The sequence below is a fragment of the Asparagus officinalis genome, chromosome 9, assembly GCF_001876935.1.
Source record: "Asparagus officinalis chromosome 9, Aspof.V1, whole genome shotgun sequence".
NCBI classification, from domain to species: Eukaryota; Viridiplantae; Streptophyta; class Magnoliopsida; order Asparagales; family Asparagaceae; genus Asparagus; species Asparagus officinalis.
Genome location: NC_033802.1, coordinates 1,538,801 through 1,558,934, shown reverse-complemented (window position 1 = coordinate 1,558,934; position 20,134 = coordinate 1,538,801). Strand labels below are relative to the sequence as shown.

Below are 20,134 nucleotides of genomic sequence, written 5' to 3'. Positions count from 1 at the left end.
GTGGGGCCGACGAAGGCTTGTCAGGTTTGGATGTGAGCAAGAACTATGTGAGTAAATAGATGACTTCGCTGTGGATTATGTTTGGTTTCCTTTTGATGCTAACTGATATGTTGATATTCCATTGGGTTACAAAGAGATCGAGATGTTGGTTTCAGTGTCATATGTCATTGTCATCTTCTTATAAGTTCGTTAATGTGAGATATTTCATAAGATACTTGCTTAAGTGTGCAATAAATTTTAGGTGGTTCTAGAGGACATTAGTTGTGGTTATTCTTCATTTCTATTTGGTAACAGGTCGATCAGTTCTTTAATTTTAGTGTCAAGTTGTTCATCTTGATTTTGAGAACATCTAGCTCATCTGAGTAGGTTGGTAGACTGGTGGACTACTCTTTAACTCTTAACTCTTAACGGTGAAAGGAGTACTGAATAAAGCTTTAGAGATGCATAGTAGTGAAGTTCATTCGGGTAATATACATGAACTTAGGATACAATATTTAAAGAGTGGTGTTTTTAGTGGGCTAAAAGTCCAAGGAGATAGAGGTGGAGTGCCTTTCCGATTGGCGGGTGTGGTGATTTTTGAAGAAATTTGATACTGATAGTTAAGGATGTGTTTAACTCAGTGTTATAGATATTTTCGACTTCTAGCTGATCTTGATAGTTGAAGCTTCTTATTGTGAATCCAGTTTGGTCTTGTGCTTGTGTTTTATTACTTCTAAGGGAGTATCATGGTAGGTCAGATTGTGTACTGCTATACTAGGACCTAGCCCCTTTGGCAACTCCTCCATGTAAGGTTGCTGATTTGAGGTCCAGTTGTGGTCTATGTTGTCTGATTGTTGGGTGAGACAAGGAATTTACGCCTTACCCAGGCTCAACCATGTTCAAATCGAGATTATTCCTTCGCGAGTAGCAGTAGGCCCTGTGGGAAACATAAACTCTTACCTCTAATGGGATATATAAAACCATGACTACTGTCCATAATTGTTAAGAAACAAGTAGACAAAGTCATATGCCGAACCTGTTAGATGTTCCTAGCTAGTAATATCTAAGAACTCTAGAGTCATTACTATTAAGTTGGAGTCAAATATCTGGTCCTAGAACTATGTAGAGAGTCAAGTGTATCTACAAAGGATCATGATAATTTTATTTGTCTACAATATATTAGGAATGTTTTTGGAAGAGGCTTGAGAAATATCTCGTGGAGATACTTGTATAGAAATGTTTAGAATTGGAATGCGAGTAAAAAGATTTTTTGTAGCCTAGAAATGCTATTGAAGGGTTTATTTGATGTTGTAAGTTGTTAGAGATATGTGGGATGCAAGATGAGATTATAATTCGTAATTTGTAAGAGCAAGTTTTTTTGTAAAGTAGATTTGTTTCTCTTGCCATATTGTTTCTAAAAGTAGTGATTTTTTCCCTTCAAAAAGCTAACTAATTTGAATTCTAAATCTGATCGCTGGGTATGCGACTCAATTTGTTAGTGTACCGCATTAAATAGGACGATTGATCCTGGGATGTGATTTGCTATAATATCTCACGTTCCCGACATCTATGGTATGGTAATACAGGAAGATAGTTATTACAATCATTGTGTTGTTTTAAAAGGTAACTAATCAAAGTATAAATTGAACAAATCTTGATGACACTGAATTAGGATACATAACTTCCATTTACTCTTTTCTCACGCTTCCTAGTTGTCAACCGAATTGTGTAGACCTTCTCTCTCTGTCTTTCTCGTTGATCCTCTGTCTTCCTTTTCTTGTCAGTTTCATGCAAACTCTTCTAGCAAATTTTGTCAGTTCTATAAAAAGTACAACTGAAACTCAAATCTCAGCAAACAATTTTACTATCACTTTTAATATAATATATTGGAAGTATGTACGGGTGGAAGTTAACAGGCCTTTGTTGATCACAGATTGACCTGAGCTAATAGGCTTCGCAGAACATATGAGTAACTCAGTTGCCGTCATTCTTGTAAAACATGACACAAGTTCAAAGGGGTAGGTTCAGGTTAAGATGCATGCAAATTGATTTATTCTGGATAAGGCAGGTACATGAATGAGATATGAGTAACTCAGACCTGACAGGACTCCCACCAAACAAGGCACGACACAGGTTCGAAGCTAGTTGGTTCAGGTTGAGATGGACACCAAGTTTTTTTATTTTTTTTAAAAAAACGAAAGCTCTTAATTCTATGTAAATCCTACTTGATACAGGTAGCTAACATAGGTGCACTAGTGACTAAACTGATTGTTGATTGATATGTGTGTGTGTGTGTGTGTGTGTGTGTGTGTCTAATACCAGTAAAATAGGTGTAATGTATTATGTAATCAACGTGAGCTTGTATTAAGAAGCAAGCATTAAATTGCATGAGAAGTGAGAAGCAAACTAAGTGCTAACAGCATGCTTGTTTATCACAATAAAGAGTTATTATTTGATGACGTAGCTGATTCAGGAAGGTTGAGCTGAGGGATCCTGATCAATTTACGAAAATTAATCTGATAGATCAGTTACTTTAAATTTGTTACAGCTTGTTGCTCCTGCTTTTGGATAAGTACATCTTATGGGAGACCTACAATCAAAACCAAGGCCCATTTAGGAACACTGCCCTAAGCCTTATTTTACATATTGCAAGTCGAGCAAACTTCTGGATGTATATCTATATGTATGTATCATTTTTTTTTTACCTTCTTCGGATGTGCTTGTGCCCTATGGTAAGCCTTAGCGGGTGGAAACTTCCATCATATTGCAAGGTGGAAGAAGAGTAAGTTTAGGACACATAATGTTTCCCTTGTCAGCCAATGTCAGTTATGGAAAACTTTGTCATCTTTTCCTGTGGAAGCTTAAGACACACTTAGGTGTTTTAGAACTTTCATGTCGTCTTTATAAAATCGATTTAGCTATGAGGAAATTTCCTATGTGTTAAAGTAAACTCTATAAGTTGCAATATAGCCCAGCCACATTATTTAACATTTTTATATTTAACAGGGGCCAATAAGGAGCTGATACCTGGGAGCTAGATGATGTGTAAGGGATTTTGCTTGGGGTTGGATGGTTAGATTTTCCTAGATTATGTTCTCCTGTATGCAACACTTTAAATAGTGGCATCTTTGCTTATTATTGGCCTACTTGTTCCTTGAGGGAATAATGCTGCTATTTTCTCCTTTTAATATTGATTGTATATATGTTAGATAAATTTGGTATAGCTGGGCCTCTTGAGCATCGTTCTATTTCAAACATATCCAGAACATGATGAAGATTGAGGGACTTGATGTTTTCTGCTCTTTATACCTCAAATCAAATTTGAGAAATTTCGCACTATGCGCGTATTAGTGCTACGATATTTTATGCTCTTTGCCTTAATTCCTTATGGTAGTTTGAAATTAAAAATGATGCTTTCAGTCAGAACTCTTCAAGGTTATGACAATTGTTAGGAACTTGTTGAAAACATGATTCTTTTGGTGTGAATTAATGAACTTATTTCTTTGACTACCTAAGGTCTTTATCAGGTGCCTATAATCAAAAGGTTTTTGAAAGACTTTTTAGCCAACCCTGCATAATAAACTGCAGATCAACTTTCTGGCTCTGAAAATTTGTGAAATGATAATTGATCGAGGACTAGTTTATTGGAAGTGCTTGAAGATCTCATACTCTTCATTGATGGTCTATTGATTTTTGTTAATGTATTGCTCGCGAAGCAGCACGGATACATGGTACAGGACACGGGTGTGACACGAACACCAGACACGATAATTCTTCAAGAAGGTAAGACATAAAGACATGGCAACATGGTCATGATATTAGAATACATATAATATATTGTCATCATAATTTGATTACAATAGTAATCATAGAAAGAGAGTTTATATACATGCATACAATTAAAATTAGGAGGTTGTGGCTTGGATGAGGATGGCCCTTTGTTGATCAGGATTTTGTCTCATATCCAGTGCATCTAGTCATGCATTCTAATGATATAGACAAGTTTGCTCTTCCTCTCCTTCCAACTTCAGTGTCATCTTAGTTTTTATTTGCTTGGTTTTTCCTCATCCTTTGGCTGGTATTTGGACTTTATTTGTTCTTCTGATTGTTCCAGTTTGCTGCTTTCTTAGTTAATCTAGGACCAGCAAAACTTGGTTGGACTTTAATTTTCATACTATTATCATACTTTTAAAGGCTAATAAGACGAAAGGTAAAAGAAGTTGTCCATAAGAGGCGAAACCCAGAGACATAAGGTATAAGCCTAATGAATTGTTATTATTTTTATTTTTATTTACAATTTTAAATATTATGTGAAGATAAGTTATGGATAAATTTTAAATTTTCTATCAAATAACACAATCAAATAATAAAATAACAATGCGACCAAAGGTTTTGAAAAAAATGAGGAAATGCATAATTAGTATGAGGTTATATATAATTAGTGAATGATTAATTACAACTAATGATACATTTGAGAATTATCAAACTTAAAAGGGCAAAACTGAAAATCAAATGTTTTGACAAGACAATCTTCGTTTATATATAGTATAGTATAGATATAGATATAGATTTTCTTTACACAAAAAGAGATTTACTGGGTTAATTTGTTTCTATGATGTGGTTTATAATATTGATATATTGGTTGTCTGGAGAAGGACCTGAAGAGTCTGGAGTCTCCTTTTGTTTGTTTTATCTTCTTTCCCCCCTTTTTTTTTAATCTTTATTTTAGAGAACATAGCAAGTTTGCTTGAGATTTTGAATTTGTGGCTTGCATTTTCTGTGGAAAAAGATAGTTTGAGACCCCCTTTGCTCTGTTTTATGGCTGAGTCAAAATAGTAGGAATTAATTATGGATGGATGTTGATGCTACAACCTTCCATGTGAAATTCCAACTCAGCGTGTTTAATTTCCATACCGCTTCACCATTTTATTGACCTAATGCCTAACAAAAAAGTCCTTTAGTTGTCTCTGTCTGTTTAGATGAACTTGTGTATGTTACAAGCGTACGCAGGTTAGTTGACTTAAGTACAATTAACAAATATTTACCACCTGCGGATTTCTAATTAATTAGTAGTTAAAATTTTTAATTTAGAGGCAGCTTGAGCTTAGCGTTACCAGCCCATAAGTAAACTTTGAGAAACCGTTGGGATTACTATACGTATATATGAGTTTAATGTAATAACTTAAATTATGTCTTTATATAGGTGTATCCTTTTTCAATGTAGTAGTTAAACTTCTTTCTAATTTTTTTGACGTTTACTGCATTTTCTTTTCTTTTTTTTTTTCAAACCCATAATGTAAAATTGGCTGGTTATATTCAACATAAGAGTACAATTTTAAAGTTGATGATTACTAATTCACGCGCTGATCGTATTGGATTGGTACGTTGATATTTTAATTGTTTGTTCTGATTTTACATTTAAACTTGTAGCAAATACTTTATTGCATTCTACTCCCTCCATGTAGGAAAACTTCGCATAGACTGCATACCATATGAAGTTTTTCGCAACGGTACACGTTTCCTCCTCACCCATCTCTATTTTTGTCTCCTACCCTAAAGAAATTTCAGAGAAAATATTCCCATAAGTAGTCCCTCCACAAACTCCCCCATCACCATTACCTTCATCCCTCTCTCCCTTATTATATCATCATCCTCCTCCTCTCCTTCAATTCCCACTCATCATGTCGAAGGACTGCGGCAGACACAGGCGCGAGCTCTTCATCCGCCGCCTCCTCTACGTCCTCCTCCTCCTCGTCATCCTCATCCTCATCGCCATCCTCGTCGTCTACCTCGTCCTCAAGCCCACCAAGCCCAAGTTCTACCTCCAAGACGCGAGAGTCATAAGATTCAACTTAACCCAACCTAACCTCCTCACCTCCCAGCTCCAGGTCACCATCTCCTCCCACAACCCCAACGACCGCATCTCCGTCCTCTACTCCAACCTTCGAGTGTATGCCTCCTACAATTACCAGCAGATTACGCTTTCGTCCCCAATACCGCCAGTCTACCAGGGGCACAATGATGTGGATGTCTGGTCGCCGTATTTGAGCGGAGATGGGATCCCGATAGCTCCGTTCTTGGGGCAGATGTTGACGGAGGACGAGGCTGATGGGTATTTTTTCTTGTGGGTGAAGGTTGAAGGGAAGTTGAAATGGAGGGTTGGCAGCTGGACTTCTGGGTTTTATCAGTTGTTCGTGAATTGTCCGGCCTATTTGTTGTTCGATCGGGGCGGCGGGGGTTCGAACTCCGGGGGTGGGGTTGAGTCGGCCGTCGGGATCAAGTTTCAGCAGGTTTCGACTTGCAGTGTTGATGTTTGAATTTGATGTGTAAATTACGAGGAGAGAGTTACATGAAAGGAAGTTATAGGGGTTGTGTTTTTGTGCAGGTAATGGGAGTTGATGGTATTGTACTTGTGATTTCAGCAATATATTTCACTTTATGGCTTTTTTAGTGGCGTAGCGTTGATCTCTTTCCAAATCTCGGCACGAACTTTATACAAATGACTCCTCATTGCCTGAGCTCATATGCACCCGAAACAAGTTCACAAGAATCAACAGGGATTCAAGTGCTTGACATCTTGGTTTGGCTGTTGTCTTGGTTTACTCAAGTGTTGTAAATGAAAGCTCACCTTTACCTAGCTTGATAGTGATGAGGTGCCAACCGCTAAGCTTTATCCTTAATATACTCTTTGAATATAATCCACATGAAAGGGTCAAGCACCTTGAAAACTCACACCATAGTTTGGGTCGTAACCTGATATATGCTCAATAATATGATGTTGGCTAACATAAATTCATCACATTATCATGTAATAAAATTTGAAGGGAAGAAAAAAAAAGGGCATGAAGAAAGAGCACCAACTGCTCCCGAGACGTAACTTCAAAGAAAATAATTGAAGGAAGCAGCCCACTTGACTAGGAAACTCTCTCTTAGTCTTTTTCTAGCTGGCGTCTCTATTGTTCCCACTTCCAACTCACCCAACTAATAATATTGGGAAAAACTTTGATCCAAATGAGCAAGATACGTGACGGTCTCTCCCTCACACGAGATAAACGCGCAGCCTTTTTTCGGCTAAAATCTATCTAAACTTTGATAAGCATTGACAGGTACTTCGTCCCCAGTTTGAAGTTCGGCGGATTAACATAAGTGGGCCCATGTTGGAGCTAGCTAGGCCCACTATAAACAATACAGCCCTGGCCCAACTTACTATTACATCAAAGTCGCCATTCGACGCGGGCTTCGCATTTATAAAAAAATCCCCAACCCGCGTTTTCTCTTCGCAAAGCAAAGAGACTTTTGCAACCAGAACCGCGCATTTTTTATATGCAACGAAACTTCCACCCAGTCTCCTACTACGTATAAAAATTAACGTTACGTCCCCTCTCTCTCTCTCTCTCACTAAACCTCTCCTACTTCGTCCTCGCTCGATGGCGGACGCGAAGCAAGTCCACCTGAACGGAGCCTACTACGGCCCACCGGTCCCTCCCCGCAGCACCTTAGCCGTAGCGGTGGGCCGATCGCAGCTCCGGTCTGCTGCTCTGGCTGCGGCGCGTGCTGCATCCCTGTCCCACGCGTTTTAAACTGCGTTTCTCGATCGGCGATCGGCCATGCGTCGTGATCCTCCTCGTCGTCTGGCTCGTATTCCGCCCGCCACAAGCTCCACGTGTACGTCGAATCGGCCACCACTCTCGTACAACGGTCTTCAACCTCACGGTCGGGCGAAACGCGCTGGATTACAGCCTCGCCCTCGCACGTCCAGCGCAGAAACCCTAACGGAGGATCGGGATCATACTTACGATCGCGTCTGAGGCCAGGGCGATCTACGGCAAGCGGTCGCAGTTCGGACACGACGGCCTGCCCGCGTCTCTACAGGGTCACAAGAACACGACGGCTGCTGCGCCGCCGGGTTTAGCGGGGTTGCGGGCGCGTTCGGGTCCGCGTCGGATGTTTATAACAGGGAGAAGGGGGAGGGGGGTTTTTACGTCGATGTGAAGATTTATACGAGCGTGAGATTGAAGGTGAAGTTCGTGAAGGTGGGGCATTTCGAGCCTAGGTTCGACTGCACCGTGAGATTGCCCGCTCCGTCGACGAGCAAGGGTAACGGGTCGGGTTCGTTCGAGCGGACCAAATGCGGCGTTGACTATTTTTGATTGGGAGCTTGGGGCGTGTGAGCCTCGCGTTAAGTTGAATTTTTTTTTTTTTTACATGTGTTTTTTCTATCACATTGCTTGGGTTATGTGTATATATTGATATATTTGAGAGGTGTTCGTTGGTTAGTCGTTGTAGCGTGAGGTCTTTTTGTTTTACGTAAATAAATAAATGGTTTGTTTTTTATTGCTTACTTAGCTTGGTCAACGTAGTGATGATCTCTCTTTCTAGAAGCTGCTGATAAATTAATCTCTGAAAAAGCGGCCTTGGCTTTTGAACATGTTTACCTTCATTTTTTTTTTAACTTAAATACCCAATGTCGCACTTAAACACCTTATATTTCTCCTATGTCCCACTTATGTACCTTTGTCAACACTTATATATCCTAAAGTTTTTAAATATTTTGCTTGTGTGCCCTCGTTTGTTGTTGGCATTACCTATATATGTAATTAAATTTTTATAAAATTTACAATTAAATACACTCAAGTTTGCACAACTAAGATATATATATAAGTGCTGGCAAGAATAAGTGAAGGTGCATAACCAAAGTATGGTAAACTATAGGATATTTAAGTGCAATTAAGCCTTTTTTTTTAATAAAAGGAAATTTATATTACAAGTAGATTGTCCTTGTGAATAAGTTTCGAAGGTATGTCAGACAGTAAAGAAATAGAAGGTTGGTTCTGGAAATTTTCGCTTCATATTTTTAGATTAAAGTGTTAACTAAAAATAACTTGAAAATTTTTACTAAATTACGAGACATCTTGAGTAAGAGACGTGATAAACAAAAAAAAAAAATCCGAGCGTCAATAGTTTGCAATGATTAATATCACCGAAGTCTGATTCCTCGTAAATCTAAGAATTCTACCAAAAACAAAAAACAAGGACAAGAACAAAGAAGAAGAAGAAGAAGAAAAAGTCGAGCATTGAGAGTCAATAGTTCACAGTTATTAACAATACTAAAGTCTGATTCCTCGAGAAAATAAAAAAAACAACTTTTTAAACCAAAGTCTAGCTGGCAATGGATCAAAAAAAAAAAAAACTATATGCTTCTTTATGGTGCCCTCAAATATGGAATGACGCTGTTATGGGTGTAGTGGGGTAAAAAATAATTATACTCTGAGGATTCTCTGGAATTTCCTAAAATTAACTCGAGATTTAGCGAGAGTTACAAAAATTTCGTGGGCTGTATGCACATCTAAACTTTTATGGAGATTAAAATTTAGAGCTTGTAGGGATAAATGAGGGGGTAAGGATAAGTTTTGAGGGCACACATATTCATGTTGGAAGGTTACATTTGATAGGTAATTAGGGAGAAATTCCAGTTTTCTTCCCCTTAATTTGGGGTGTAACTAGGATGAAAGGAACTGTTCAAAAAAAAAAAGACAATTGTGAATAGATAATTTTATCCTCCCTCTAATTTCTATCAACAAATTGACGTAATAGCATTTAAGGTTATTTATGTAATTTTACATTTATTTCTTTTCATTCTCTTAACTTTATTAAACTTTTCAAACAGAGTGGAATAAGTTTTATTTGGTTCCCTTTGGTGAATTTTTAAATAAGTTTTTTTAATTTTCTTAACATCTCTCTTAAGTTTCACTTATCCTATGTTCACTTAAATCTCATTGACTGCAAATCTAAACAAGCCTTCTATAATCAGAAAGTATAGGACATTGTTGCATTTGGGCTTTGTGGGACACCCTTTCTTGTTGGGCTCACAAAGTGTGAACGCTCGAGAGCGTAGTTTGAGATAGGCTTTATGCGCGAAGCCTTTTTTAACAGATCTGGGCTTAACATTTTTATTTAGTCAATGAAATAAATTTTATTCATTACCAATTGAGAAGATTTAGTAAATCAAAACATTCCAGTGATTAACTGGAAAAACAACTATGAAAAAGAATTATATTTGCTCAGTTCTTTCTTTTATGTAAGGAGAAGCATTATCATTCAAGACTTGGAAAGTATTAGAAGCTTCACTATCTGAAACAAACATTCAGGGTCTTTAGCTTTGTTTTGGAAGATTATCTGATTCCTTTCTTTCCATATAACATAAACTGATACGGATAATGCCAATCTTTTAAGCTTCTTCATAAACCCCTTCCCTTCAGTCTCGTACTATACCAGTCAATAATACAATCCCAGTTGTAAGATTTCCAATTATAATTCATCCAGTCCATCATTTTGTTCCATAAAGTAGCTGAGTATACACATCCAAATAAGAGATGTATGCACGTTTCGTGATGCTGATTTGTGCACAGGACACAGAGATTTGTGTCAAGTATCCTCATGTGACATAGCCTATCTTTTGTTAACAATCTAGAATGAATAGCTAGCCAAAGGATAAAGTAGTGCTTAGGGTATAACCATCCATCCCAGACTGTTTTGGACCAAGCAACTTGTGTATTTTGATGAATGAGCTCATTGTAGATAGAAGATAACTGAATTTTTCCTTCAGAGCAGCATCTGGTGATGACATTTTGAACATTAGAGGCATTGTCAAATTTGTAGATCATGTTATTCATCACTTTAAAAATTTGCTTTCACATCCAAGAATCATTCATTCTAATTTGAACTTGCCGCATACTTACATTACAGAAGGCTTATAGGCACTTTACAACAAGGGTGGAACCATATAGACCCAACAAGGCCCTGCCCCCACCATGAATATATATAATAAAAAAACTGGGGTGATTGCATTTAAGTACTCTATAATTTTCCCTAACTTACACTTATATACCCTCACTTTTGTTTGGCATTACTTAAGTGCCCTAAAGTTTTCAAAACTTGCACTTAGATGTCCTCTTACAGTACTTAAATACCATAAAGTTTTAAAACTTGTATCAAAATACCCTAAAAGTATTTAAAATTTGCACATAAATATCCTAAAGTTATTAAAACTTGTACTTAAATACCCTTAGTTATGCAAACACGAGAATTTCTCCTAAAAATTTTCATGCAACACTCATTCTAGTTTTTCATGTTTGGGCCCTATATAGCAATTTTCACGTTTGCATAAAGAGTATTAATATACCAATTATAAACAAAAACAAGTGAAGGTATGAAAGCACAAAGTGAGTGAAACTATAAGGTATTTGAGTGCTATTTAACCTTTTCCCCCCTAAGATTAGATTCACACGTTTAGATTTACAGTTGAATCAGAGAATGGATTTGAGTTAAATTTGCCCTTGACATAGGAAAGAATGAGGATCAAGTCTCTTTTCGACAAAAGTACGTGAAAAAAAAAATGACTCCAAAGCACAAATAGGTATATAAATCTATACCCAGTTCAAGGTCTTGTTATTGAGCATTATTATTTTTGGGACCCCGCTTGACGAAATTCCTTCCTCCGACATTGCTTTAATACCCCAACTTTTCACATATTACCAACTTCAATATCTTGGATTCTATCTTAATAATTTTAATCTGCCAAAGTTTGTTTTTCAGTTCACCGGAGAGAAATAAATTTTGGTAAGAAAATTATTTCCTCCACTTTTACATGCTGATATTTACTGCGAATAAAATTAAGGCCAGATTTTTACACCTTGAATATCAAATCAAAATTTCAAATTAGATTTTACGGTATATTAGAGATCTAAATCTAAAATTTTAAAACGTTTGTGATTAGAGTGCAAATAACCAAGACTTCTATTATTCCTTCCTGGTCCTTGAATATGTCATCTCAGCACAGACAGCTACGAGCATGGGCCCTATCTTATGCCCATCATAACATTATTTTTTGCTTTTATTTTATTCTTTACTTAAGCTTACCTCTCTCTCTCTCTCTCTCTCTCCTACCAAAGTCCCCAATGGCCAGCAACTCTTCCAACGGTTGTCTCTGGAACCTCTGCCTCTCTCTCTTCAAGCTCATCGTCTCCCTGGGCATCACCATCTTCATCTTCTGGCTCATATTCAGGCCCAGCAAGCCCAAAGCCTTCATAGAATCAGCCCGTTTGGCCCAATTCAACCTCACAAACGTTCATAAGCCCAATGCCTCCCTCACCTACAACCTCACCCTCAACCTCAGCGTTCACAATCCAAATAAAAGGATCAGCTTCTACTATGATTACATTGAGGCCCAAGCCCAATATGACGGGACCCAATTCGGCCTGGACTCAAATTTTCCGGCCTTCTTCCAGCATCACAAGGATACCACTGTTTTGTATCCAAAGTTCATGGGCCGGGCGGTTGGGCTGGGCTCGGTGGTGAGTACGACATTTGAGCGGGAGAAGAGGGAGGGGTTCTTTTATGTTGATTTGATGGTTTATTGTAAGGTGAGGATTAAGGTTATGTTCTTTAAGTTCGGGCATTTTAAGCCCAAGTTCGGCTGCAGATTGAAGCTTGCTGAGAAACCTGATGGTGGGTTTGAGAGGACGAAGTGCGATGTTGACTTTTGAGGGATTGGATCCAAGGTTGGATTTTTTTTATTTTTTTTTTTACTTTTTTTTAGTTTCAAGTTGTATTGTGTTGCAATTGTTTACGGTTACAGATTCATAGGAGTATTTAGCTTGATGCATTTGTGGGAGTTTGAATTGTATCGATTTGTTGGTTGTGAGCAATTACAGCGTGATGATTGCTACGGATAAATAATAAAATTTGACTTTGGCTTTTCTTTGATCTTTGGTCGTCTCTGACAGGATAAAATACATGTTATTTTAATTATCTTTTTTCCTTTTTTTTTCTTTGTTGACGAGGGAACTTTTCCATGATCCTTTGAATCGGGCGTGGCTAAGGGGCGCTCTCCCTGCATGGCATTGGGTGTTTCAGAAAATTTAATTTCTACGGATGTTCTCGGGCAGAGTCGAACCTAAAACCCTGATGTATTACTCGTACATAGCTTACAACTCAGCTATGATGGGAATATAACGCTGAAACCCCTAATGCAACAGAAACGCAGTATAGAAAAAAGTGCACCAAGATTTACGAGGTTCAGCAACTGCCTACGTCCTCGGGAGTCACACAGATAATTTCTTATTAATCAAACAAGAAATTACAATTTAGGAGCAGATCTCAAAACTAAGATTTCTCAAATGAACATTGTAGCTACAGTGTTAATAAATAAAGGGTATGAACCCTTACAATTCTCACTTGAGAATAAATGAATAACCCCACTTTATAAATCCCTCTTTAATTTCCTCTAGTTCTCTCTCTTCTTTAATCCACTTCTTAATCTCCCCACAAAAACAATTTGAGAGCTGGAGATGAATGAAATCACTGCTGTGATTTAATTGGAAACGCGACTGCGTTTTGGGGCTTCGCCGCCAGAGAAAAAAAAATCGGAGGAGAAGGGAGGGAGAAAAACGGCAGCGAAACCCTAGGGCCAAAGGGGGTATATATAGGTGGATTGAAGGGCTGGCGACAGCCTGTCGCCAGCGGCTAAACCTGACGCAAAGGTCAGGTTCGAACGCAGAGCAAAGGGGGGGTTCAAACGCCGACTTCGAAGGGTGCGTTCGCCGAAGTGTGCGTTCGCCGAAGGGTTGCGTTCGTCGACTTCGCCTGCGTCATCTCCGCCATTCTCGAGCTCGTCGGAGCTCGTCGGAGCTCCTCCGCCGTCGGAGGTTTGGTTTCCACCCCAAATCTAACAAGCTAGACTATCTTCCGTAGTTTTGTAAGTTTGTTTTGTTTTGGTTCCGAGAGAAAGTGGTCTAAGATAAAATCGATTTGAGCGTTTAACATGTTATTGAAATTGAAATATAACACCTAGCAACAATTTTTTTTTTAATGTCAAAATGGATAACCTTTCCATATTTGGTAATTTTGAGTCATGCAGCAACAAACAACTTAGCCCCACACTCAAATTTACACCAACTAATAATGGGTTGAGTTATGTTAATCTAACAACTAGCCGTAAATATTCGGCCAAGCTTTCTTGTACTCTACTCCGCATTCAATTTGCTCATAATCCCCAATCTGAAAAATATAAACTTATGAAGAAATTTACAAAATAGGTCTATTTTGGTAAATATTTAGCAAAACAGACCTCTTTTTGGCCAAAAAGAGGTCGATTTTGTAAAAAGACCATTCGAAATATACGAGACTAGTAGTTACGTATGATTTAATGGGCATTAAATCATACGGGACTACTAGTCTCGTATGTTTCGAATGATCTGTTTTATAAAATCGACCTCTTTTTGACTTGTTGGTCAAAAAAGATCTATTTTGCTAAATATTTAGCAAAACAGTTTGTTTTGCTAAATATTTAACAAAATAGGTCTATTTTACAATTTTTTCCTAAACTTATTCTATCCCAACAAACATCGAATGCTGGGCCTCAAATTTTTAACTCAAAAGCCCAAAAGTAGTAACAGATGATAAGGCAAAAAGATTCTTAAATGCCCAGAGCCATTACTTCATGCATTACGAACTCTACCGACCACGCTATTGCTGCCTTCACTCCCACCCTCTAAATTTACAATTTTAACCCTCCAAAATCTATACAACCCCAAATCTACCACATTTTTAAATTTTCTCCCCAAGTTTAGATATTTGCTAATTTTACCCCAGTTCTAGCATCTCGAGCTACAATATTGCTAAACTTTAGGTTAAGAAATATTCACATGACATTCCTACTATTTTCTGCTGGTTGCTGAAATTTTCTCATTCCGCTGTTTAGTATTTTGAGTAGAGTCAGTGTATTTCATATCCAACCATAAATTTGCTAATAAGATTATACTCCCTCTAATTTTTGTGCAGATCACCCCAAAATGTAGGGTGTTTTTCTGAAATTTACTTAAGATTTAACTCAAATAGCAAAAACCCAACACAAATCCTGTTCATCAACAGACGCAAAAAAAAAATAGCAAACGAATATCGCAAATCTAAAGTCATTACTTCGCGCATTACCAAATTCTACCCACCGACTCCCGCTCATAAATTTACACTTTCGCCCCTCTAAAGTCTAAAATTTACACCTCCCCCCGTTCCGGCGACGCCGCCGGCGTATAGTAGGGCGTCTCAGCCCCTTCATCCTTTTCGGGTCCAAACCCAAGACCCTTCTCAACATCCGAATCCGCATCCTCCCTCTCCTCCTCTTTGATCGTGTACAAAACCCTCGACCTCCACCTCGCGAGCTCCCGCTCCGCCGATGACGTCACCACCTCAGGCTGTGACGCCACCTCCTCCAAGTTGCAGGCAGCTGGGGGAACGAGTGGCGGGCTCGACCCTCGGACGCTGGGGAGAAGGAATTCCACAGGAGAATCTTTTGACAGAATCTTCTCCAGATTCTGCGGGTCACCCGAGGCTTCGCCGGGGTTGCGGCGGTAGTAGAGGATGTAGAGGAGCTCGCCCGAGAATACGACGAGGGCGATTCCGGCGATTAGAACGAAAGCGAGGGGGAGCTTTGTGATCGTTGTCATTTTGGGAAAGTCCGGGGGTGGTGGGGGGGGATTGAAAAAAGTTTTCGATGAGAAATTGAATTAAAGTAGCGGGTTATAGGGAGTGAGGGATTTTGGTTTGAGTTTAAGAAGAGGGAGGTTACCGGTTGTAGCCGGTTGAGCGGCTGTTGGATGGGAGTTAACGGAACGGTGACGTGTAGGTAAAGGGGGTGTCAGTGTCCTGTGCCTGATAGGAGTAATTCTGTGTGATTTCTTTTCAATTGTTCATGTGATCTTGTGATGAAATCAATATGACGGTAAATAGACAGACATTTTTTTTTTGTATAAAAGGGGGCTGTTTGGTTAGTTTCCATAAAATAATGTAAGGGACTGTTTGGCTATTTCAAAAAAAAAAAAAAAAAAACGGAAATGAAATAACTTCTTTGGAAATGATTTCAACACATATCAACAGTTTTTTCAGTTTTCTTTTATTTTGTTTGTTTCGCAAAGAAACCTCTCATTTTCACTACCAAGTCACAAAAAAAACCTTCATAGTAACAGTGCTTTTGATTTCCATTTCTTATAGTTTGTTTGACAAGAAGAAAAAGGAAAAAAGAAATGACTCATTAAAAAAAGGAATTTATTCATCATGGTACTCTCCAATAGTGCTTCTATTAATTAAAAACTCATTGATGTGATATTTTCAAGTGTTTTCACAGCTTTTTTTTTTTATGAAAACACATTTCTTGAAATGTGATATGGCATCCTAGGCGGCATCGACATTTCCTTAAATAAAAAAAATGAAACAAACATGTGAAATGGAAATGTGTTAAAACCAAAAGCTGATGTGGATGGGGGAGATTTCCTCAAAGGTGACATGGTTGCCAGTTTTCTTCTTTTTTTGCAAACAAACAGCCCCTAAATGGATTCTAAGACAAATAATCATTTCTAAACAATTTTATGGATCTCAAAGTAATTCATAACTTGTGTTTGGTATGAAATGAAGAAGTGAAGAATGATAAAACATATCTAAAACTCATGTTTGTTTGATTGCTAAATAATTTAGGAAGTTCTGAGAATAAATGATGAGTTATCATATTTCCAGTCCATTTGTGAACTTAAAAAAAGGATTTGGGAACCAATTCTAAAATATTGAAGATTTAAGGGACTGATATATAGAAATTTAGATAGAAAAGAATGACTAATGTTATTCTCGTCAATGTCAAACTTTGACTCAATAGCAAGCATGTCGTACGTGCTGCATTCGCATAGGCTAGATGATTCGGTAATGCACTAATCTCATTTGTCATATGATGTTGCTTTTATTGACTCATTAATGCAACTCCGGTCACTAATTTGTACCTGCGTTGCCCTCCTTTAAAACATGATACATGAATGAAGTTATGAAAGTCTAAAATATCATCCTGAACCATACTTTTCTGTTTTTTTTTCTCCCCATTTTAGGAAGAGATATAGAGTGTCCCGCGTAGTGAACGGATGCAGACACGTACATATATTTGCATGTGAACTGTTATATACAATACGTGTTAGGGCCCGTTTGGAACGAGTATTTTGAAGGGGAAATGAGGAGGAAAGCTGTCAATTTGTCAGTTTTTGGCAGCTTTCCCCTTCAAAATACTCGATCTAAACAGCCCCTTAGCGAAGTGTCTTGTGCGGGATCAAACTCCTAAAAAGGTATTCAATGTGCACGGTCCACTTCATGAGTTGGTGTGACAAATACAAATCTTTACATTGCATTGTTCCAATGACTCTCTTATATCCGACACAAAAAATGTCCAAATCACGTCAACCGGGTGTTCTCCAAACTCCTATGAAATGTGTTACAATCTTATGAACTATCGACTCTATTACTTGTTGTTGATGTCCCTTATTTAACAGAAAATTATGTGTGGATTATATGGGGTGTTGGGGTCATCAATCTCCTTTAGACGGCTAGGCTCTGAGCAGCGAATTACATCATGCATATGAATAACACATAATTAGAGGTTGGAGTTTGGATCTCCGGTGGTTCCTCCGACCATCAAGTTAGCAGAGAGCTTGAATGGAGAAGTATGAAAATAGTGCAGTTTTTAGCAAGAGATTGATTACCCTCATCAGTAGACAACAAATAACTTTTATAGCAAATTAATCCAAATGGTAGATTGGTACCTTCGTTTGGGTTAAGTAGGCGACTTAGTCATCATCTACTTTACAGGTATCAGCTGCAAAGGGGGATGAGTCACCTAGGCGTTTAATGTGAGGGTGACAGAATGTGCGTGACGCAGACGAGGTCCAATGAGTTATAAAGGCTTTCGTGACTGGAGAAATGATGACTCTGATCATTCATTTAATGTGATGACAATTAACTATCGGTGTGGGGCCCTGAGGACACACAACCTTCCGTCTTGACTTCACAAGAGGGTCGACAAGTGCCACCTCTCGTCGCGATTTTGCGTGTGGACCAATACATACCGCCTTTGTAGCAGACTTCGAAGGTTTGTCAACCCGGTCTTGTAGAATGAAAAGGAGTGTAGTGGACTCGAATGGTACAAGCCAATAAGTACCACCTTTTTAGTCGATCTCGAAGGTTATCGATCTGACCTTGTGGAATGAAAGAGGAGCGGGGTCGACTCGAATAGTGCGAGCCGATAAGTACTGCCTTTTTTGTCAGCCTCAAAGGTTGTTGACCTGGCCTTGATTTTAGGAAGGGTTGAGTGCCGATGATGGGACACATGTCGGCTATCCATTGAGGATTAACACTTAGTCATTTGGACGATATAACACTTGTTGATTTGTTTTTAATAAGACAGTGGATGAAAAATAGATATTATTGTTAATAATCAAATTAGATATGCTCATACACTATAAACGAAATTAGACTTTTTAAAGTGTAGAACTTTTTTTTATATATTTTTTATTAGAATAACAAGCAAAAATCTTGAAATTATAGTGTTATTGACATAATAATACTGTTATGAAAACAATGTACGATATTAACATTTTTCATTGTTGAAATCACGCGGGAGGACACAAATGGTATTCATCTCTTAAACAATCACAAAATTAGGTCAATTAATAAAATTTAATCTAAACATCTTTTCAAAATATTCATTACAACAGCGAAAAAAAAGCAAGAAAAAAAAAGAATAACATTTACATGACGTTGATATGATGTAGATGTTTCTCCATTGAGCCCCAAAAACAAGTATTAATGCAACAATGAATTGCAGTGGCTATTTGTCACCTACCTATATTGTCCTTTAAAAAATAAAAAATAAAACAAAATACGAAGCCTTAAATATACCCGGACCCCTAACCTACGCCATCTCTCCTCCTCCCGCCAAAAAAATAAAAAAACCCTGAAGCCCTAACCCTAGATCCCAAACTCCGCCATGGCCGATCGATTCGCCTTCCTCGATATCGGAAGCAGAGCCACTCTCCCAATCAAATCATGCTAAGCGTTCCTCAACGACACTGTCTCACTCCTCCCCCTCCTCCTCCTCCTCCTCCTCCTCCGCCACCCCAACCCCGAATCGAACCCGAACCCGAACCCAACCCCCAACCCGCTTCGAGTTCTTCTCCCACGGATTATATGGAACTGCTCGCCATGATGGTCGGAGAACCCGATATGAGCTTGGAGAACATGGATATTCTGGAGGTCGCCGCGATGAGGGGGATCAAGTTCGATCCTCCTCGCTGGCATCGCCCTGGCGGCTATGAGCGAAAGGTACAAATTTTATTTGTTTTCTGAGGAAAAGATGCAATTTTTATTTCTATTTTCGCATTTTAGGAGCGAATTTTTTTTTTTTTTTGCTGATGATTTTTTGTTTTCGTGTTCTGTGAATAAGCCAAAGGGCGAACAAGGTGCTTGACGAAATGCTTCGGTGGAGAAAAACGTTTGGGTTTTGGGTGATTATGTTAAGCTGGGAAGTTGTCTTTATGTAAATGAGTATGGATGACTGTATGTTTGATGAAATGGCTCAAAAAACTCGACCTTTTGCTGTAATGTGGAGTTTAGACATGAACTGTGGCTTTGTTTTTATGTAGTGTTAAGCTTTTGGAGCCTGATGAGCTATTGAACTCTTTGTTTTGCTCAAATGTTGCTCTTTTTAGTACTCTTGACTGTAAATAAGCAAGTTTATTGATCTGTGCTTCATTGGTAATTAAGAAGGCAAGGATACCGTTCAGTGCTTCTTGAGATTGCAATTAAGGGGCAAAAAGTCCCAAACATTTTCGATTGAGAGATGCAAAATATGAGATCGGACTTCAACGTCAAATATGTTTGAACTTCTCCATATGTAAATTATCAGTTTTATGATGTATCAGATTCTTTTTTTTAGAAATGATTTTAATTAAACCCCAGGACTTATCCCATACCATAAAATTATCTGCACCCTAATCGAGCAAAACTTGATCATGCAGAATCTCTATTTCTCCGATTTCCCATGCAGCAAATATTAATCTCTCGCCCCTCCTGAAATCTCATCATTTCATTTTATTGCAACTCGTGCAATTTTAAACCCCAGGACTTATCCCATACCATAGTAATTAATAACGTAGACAAAAAAATCAAATCATCTGCGCACCCAAATCGAGCGAACCTTGATCACGCAGAGTCTCTATTTCTCCGATTTCCCATGCAACAAATATTAATCCCTCGCCCCTCCTAAAATCTCATCATTTCATTTTTCTCG

At 38.3% G+C, this 20,134-nt stretch overlaps 2 protein-coding genes and 2 long non-coding RNA genes across 4 annotated transcripts; all 4 read left to right on the top strand.

Annotated features, from left to right (window-relative positions):
- On the top strand, window positions 1–3,315 carry LOC109823990. The gene is made up of 2 exons (XR_002242520.1): window positions 1–47; window positions 2,986–3,315. It is a non-coding gene; the product is annotated as an uncharacterized LOC109823990 (long non-coding RNA).
- On the top strand, window positions 5,453–6,429 carry LOC109823989 (NDR1/HIN1-like protein 1). The gene has a single exon (XM_020390478.1). It carries the CDS (start codon window positions 5,661–5,663, stop codon window positions 6,294–6,296), a length of 636 nt encoding a protein of 211 aa, XP_020246067.1. The 5' UTR covers window positions 5,453–5,660; the 3' UTR covers window positions 6,297–6,429.
- Window positions 11,911–12,728, top strand: LOC109824164 (NDR1/HIN1-like protein 3). Its single transcript, XM_020390694.1, has one exon. It carries the CDS (start codon window positions 11,937–11,939, stop codon window positions 12,522–12,524), a length of 588 nt encoding a protein of 195 aa, XP_020246283.1. The 5' UTR covers window positions 11,911–11,936; the 3' UTR covers window positions 12,525–12,728.
- LOC109824219 lies at window positions 18,903–19,583 on the top strand. The gene is made up of 2 exons (XR_002242558.1): window positions 18,903–19,167; window positions 19,289–19,583. It is a non-coding gene; the product is annotated as an uncharacterized LOC109824219 (long non-coding RNA).

Coding starts and splice junctions, on each gene's coding strand:
- LOC109823989 (XM_020390478.1), top strand. CDS start 5,661: ATGTCGAAGGACTGCGGCAGACACAGGCGCGAGCTCTTCATCCGCCGC.
- LOC109824164 (XM_020390694.1), top strand. CDS start 11,937: ATGGCCAGCAACTCTTCCAACGGTTGTCTCTGGAACCTCTGCCTCTCT.